At 47.0% G+C, this 5,000-nt stretch overlaps 1 protein-coding gene across 1 annotated transcript in view; it reads left to right on the top strand.

The window, feature by feature from the left end:
• Positions 1–5,000, top strand: part of LOC135817411 (kynurenine 3-monooxygenase-like) — a 20,711-nt gene that overhangs the window by 3,248 nt on the left and 12,463 nt on the right. Inside the window, exons 5-9 of the mRNA XM_065330587.1 lie at positions 143–191; positions 1,153–1,240; positions 2,154–2,246; positions 2,576–2,648; positions 4,848–4,919. Coding sequence (XP_065186659.1) covers positions 143–191; positions 1,153–1,240; positions 2,154–2,246; positions 2,576–2,648; positions 4,848–4,919 — 375 coding nt within the window. The remainder of the gene's footprint in view (positions 1–142; positions 192–1,152; positions 1,241–2,153; positions 2,247–2,575; positions 2,649–4,847; positions 4,920–5,000) is intronic.

Raw genomic sequence — 5,000 nt, forward strand, 5'->3', positions numbered from 1 at the left:
CTTGAGCGGTTTCTGCTGTACAATGTACATGCCTTGCAACTACAATGGCTACAACTTTGCTGTTCATTGCTCTTTTAAGCCAGTTGCTATTCTCTCTTCTTTGAAGCCAACGCCACTATTTGTTCTTCTTGCTGGCTTGCAGTGTATATTGTCAGTGGACAGACGGAAGCTGAACGAAACCTTACTCACAGGTATGAAGCTGGAAAGCACAGCACGTCTTTGTGTAGCTAGCAACAATGTAGTGAAGTAGTACTGAGCACGTCTTTGTGTAGCTAGCAACAATGTAGTGCAGTAGTGCTGAGCACGTCTTTGTGTAGCTAGCAACAATGTAGTGAAGTAGTACTGAGCACGTCTTTGTGTGGCTAGCAACAATGTAATGAAGTAGTGCTGAGCACATCTTTGTGTAGCTAGCAACAATGTAGTGCAGTAGTGCTGAGCACGTCTTTGTTTTGCTAGCAACAATGTAGTGCAGTGGTGCTGAGCACGTCTTTGTGTAGCTAGCAACAATGTAGTGCTGAGCACGTCTTTGTGTAGCTAGCAACAATGTAGTGCAGTGGTGCTGAGCACGTCTTTGTGTAGCTAGCAACAATGTAGTGCTGAGCACGTCTTTGTGTAGCTAGCAACAATGTAGTGCTGATGAGGTTGCTGCTGTAGCTGTTGTGGTTGTGAGAGCCAAACCTACTGTACCTTTTTATTGTACTGCCCTAGCTAAGCCAAGCCGGGCCGCATAGGGCTTGAAAGTGATGACGTCAAAAACGGCCAGGGAGTACTAAGTTGACATCAGATTTCTATTTTGGATCCACTAAGGTGTGACTTTGCTATTGCCTCAGTATGTGGGTGCATAGCAACCCACTCATGTCGTATGCAGGGGTGATTTTTCTTCGCCACCAGTTGTAACCCCGCCCCCAGTAGCCAAATCAGTCAGTTTCACTGGTTACATCGCCTTGCTGTGAGTAAGACGGCTTGAAATGTGCTTGGATCCATACAAAAACTGGATCCAAGTGGATCCAATTTTTGAATTTTTGAAATTGTTGCTTTGCTGTGACGTAGCACTTTCAAGCCCTATTATGGTCTATAATGTACATTTGTGTGAATCCGAGCGCATCTGAACCTGCCCATCCACTTCTGCCGTGCGTCTTGTGTCATATTCAGCTGCTGAGAAGTGCCCGAATGTTGACATGCATTTCGATCACAAGCTGTCGCGATGTAATATCAAGACAGGGGAGATGACCTACATCAAGTGAGTGTTCAGTTTGCTTCTGTTGTGTGTGTGTGTGTCCGGTCTTGGTGATTCTTTAATTCAGTGGCATTCTCAACGTGTTGGTGATTGTTGTGTGAAATTCTGTACGTGACTGTAATCAATGAGAGGGTTTCCAACTCACCGAAGGATCTGTGGTCTCCGCCGGGTCTAATGGAATCCTATTGACCACCATGTGTACTTGAAGCACCAAGAGTGCATGACCCCCAAGAGTGTGCAACTCCAGCTATGGGGACGACCCCACCGGTCTGCAACGGCAGAACTTCACATCACGTGAGGAACCCGTACACATTTTGCACTCTGTGCATGATAGATACAGGGTTGTACGCAGCCCAGCTTTGGGTACAACTCTCTTGTGGTCACTTTGCACTGTTTAACCAGCATAACCTTTTGAACCATGTCACGTGATGTGAAGTTCTGCCGTCGCAGCACTGTATAGAGGTTGTGTAGGCAGTTGCACACTCTTGGGGGTTATGTACTCTTGGTGGTACATACAAACACAGGTTTAACTCTCTACTTGCCCAATGGCTGGAGTGAGGTTAAAGATTAAACTCATGAATGAAGAATGCTTGCAATGCTGTTTTTTGCCGCCATCGAATCATGGGTTGTGTGTATGGGTGTGTGTGTGTGTGTGTGTGTGAGAGAGAGAGAGAGAGAGAGAGAGAGAGAGAGAGAGAGAGTGTGTGTGTGTTCTGATTTTTTTCTCCTGTGGCTGTGAGTACCTGGGTTTGTCTGCGTAATCCAATATCTTGAAGCGGTTAACTTAAGCTACCATGTCATAGTTGAATCAAATCATTTGTGTGTGTGTGTGTGTGTGTGTGTGTGTGTGTGTGTGTGTGTGTGTGTGTGTGTGTGTGTGTGTGTGTGTATGTCTGTCTGTGTGTCTGTGTTGTAGCTATGATAACACAAGGGAAACAACCGCTGATCTTGTTGTTGGCTGTGATGGTGCCTTCTCTGCTGTTCGTCGATCTGCAATGCGATCAACAAGGTGCGTCTTCAGTCTCTTTACCTTCCAGTTCGCACCATACTAGCAATGATGTTTCATTTTTATTCATAGCCAAATCAATGTGTCTGCTGCATAGTCAGTGCCCTGGTAATCGTGTTGTCCCATGAGCTGGGGAGGAGTGTGTCATGGTGCCGAACTGCTTTTCATGTGTGTCCTTTTGCAATGTGGTACACTTGTCTCCACGGTTTTAGTAGAAGTGGACAGCCGTGTTGATTTCTTTTGTCAATCTGTGTGTGTGTGTGTGTGTGTGTGTGTGTGTGTGTGTGTGTGTGTGTTCCGTCTGTCTTTGTGTCGTTTCTTTATCTCTGCAGGCTAAATTACCAGCAGGAGTACATTCCACATGGCTACAAGGAACTGACAATGCCACCTAAGGAGGACGGAACAGTAAGCAGTTTTGTGTCAGTTGTGTATTGCGATACCTTCAGAGACTTCAGGAGTTGCTGTGACTGTCACGCTACAGGCACGAGTTTGTGTTGTTATTCCAACCGTTGTCAAGCGTTCACGCACTCGCACACTCATGCACACACGCGCTCACGTGCGTACACACACACGTGTACACACATACACACATGTACAGACACACACATACACACACTCACTCACATACACACATACACACACTCACATACACACATACACACATACACACATACACATGTACACACACCACATACACACACACACCACACACACACCACACACACACCACACACACACACACACACTCAAACACACACTTGTACTTGTACTTGTACTTGTTGCTCACTGCCAAAACTGGTCACGTGGGTCTCCCCGGGAGAGGGAGAGAGACTCAAAAGGAATCTTGGAAAGATGATTCAACTGGCTATTGAACCGCCCAACGGCCGACACCCCCTGAAATCCCCAAAACTCTGGGTGGACTTGAAAATGATCCCACTTATGGGCTCACCACACCTCAGTAAGTGGGTGAGGACAAGGTGCAGAAAAAGGATTGACGTCATCAGGGTATCCGTCCTGGGATCCAACTGCAGTTACCCCTGCCCCCAGTGAAGGTAATACTTGCTACTAATGTGGGTGGCTAAATCAGAGTGGATCTGATATAAGCGTCACTAGCACCATTGATTACACAAGAGTTAATCTAGCCAGAAGCAGTCCATGGTTAACAGGTATGTATACTTCAAATAGAAAGTATACGGACCCTGAAACCAACAAAGGTGGCAGATACAACAATACACCTTCAAGCAGCCGAGCCTGTTGGCAACAGACCCAACACAATCAGGCATAAGTGTACCCACCAACCGAACTAGCACACACACACACACACACACACACACACACACACACACACACACATGTACTTGGTCCGGCTCATCGCAATTGTCGCTTATCTATCGCCACTAAGAACAGGAGTTTTTTTACCGCTCTGTGAAATTTCCAACAGGCATAGTGAGGAAGCATGATACATGAATACTCTCCGCCACAAGAAAAAAACTCAGCAATTGAATCAGGTGAAGCGAGTCGAAGAAAGGAAGCAAGGTAAGCAAAATGCACGACATAAATCAGCGAAGAAGCGCGTTCTTGCACTCACACTAGTAATACAGGTCCAAAGTTCATTCAACTCTGCATCTCCCGAGCCGCGCCGTTACATGAGCTGACATTTGCTGGTGTCTAGCTGCTAGCTGGCGTAGACTGGTAGAGTATCTCTTGCGTTCTCAGCCTATCGTATGGCAGCAATGGGAATGAAACAGTTGTGGCTGTCACTTCGGTGCTTGAAGGAACCGTGGGCAGTGTGACCTGTGGGTCACCACAGTGTGTTTCAACAAAGCTTTCGAATGAGGCATACAGGCCTCTCCAGACAGCTGTCATACGCTCCGCTGGATACGCTGGCCACGACTCTTGTAATGCGGCTTCTAGGTCCACCAAGAGAAGGAACAACCAACACGTCGGCCGGGCGCATCGCATCAAAAACACCTTTCTTCTTCAGCATGACGCTCATACTCCTCTTCCGTGCACGCGTGCCTGTCGCGCTCTCCAGGCCAGGATGTCAGTTGCCCCTGCTACAGTTCCGGTCTTCGGGTCGCTGCGCTTGGCTTTTGGCAACACAGACAGTGAATGGCCAGATTCCCACTTCCCAAAAAAATCGAATACATCGCAATTCAAAGCGCTAGTCGCGATCATTTTTTCTTTGGTGCCTCCTTTGATCTTGCCATCACGATCTCCCAAGCAAAAGTAAGTTAGATTTCGTGATTGGACTGGGTTTTACCTGTCAAAAAGTGCTTGGGGGATAAGCGACAATTGCGATGAGCCGGTCCAAGTATACACAATATTGTTAACAGTCAATTGCTGTTCAGTTGTGACATTTACTGGACTGTTACCATTCTTTGCATTTTCTATGACTACGTATAAGTCTATAACCACTGACCCCTAAGTGGTATGAATGTCGTTCAGCCCGCCAAATCCTTTCTACCCAACCATTCATGGACTGCTGCTGGTGTTGCTGATTTGCTGATTGGAGGATGGATGGCATCTGGCCATTCTTTTCTGCTATATCTTTGGCTGGATCATTCATTGCTCTTCGCTGTGTTTTATTTGATTGTTCTTCAGCATGCGATGGCCAAGAACTGCTTGCATATATGGCCACGGAACGAATTCATGATGATCGCTCTTCCCAACCAGGTGCGTGTGTGTGTGTGCGTACGCGTGTGTGTGTGTGTGTGTGTGTGTGTGTGTGTGTGTGTGTGTGTGTGTGTGCGTACG

This window comes from Sycon ciliatum, chromosome 5 (assembly GCF_964019385.1).
Source record: "Sycon ciliatum chromosome 5, ocSycCili1.1, whole genome shotgun sequence".
NCBI lineage: Eukaryota > Metazoa > Porifera > Calcarea > Leucosolenida > Sycettidae > Sycon > Sycon ciliatum.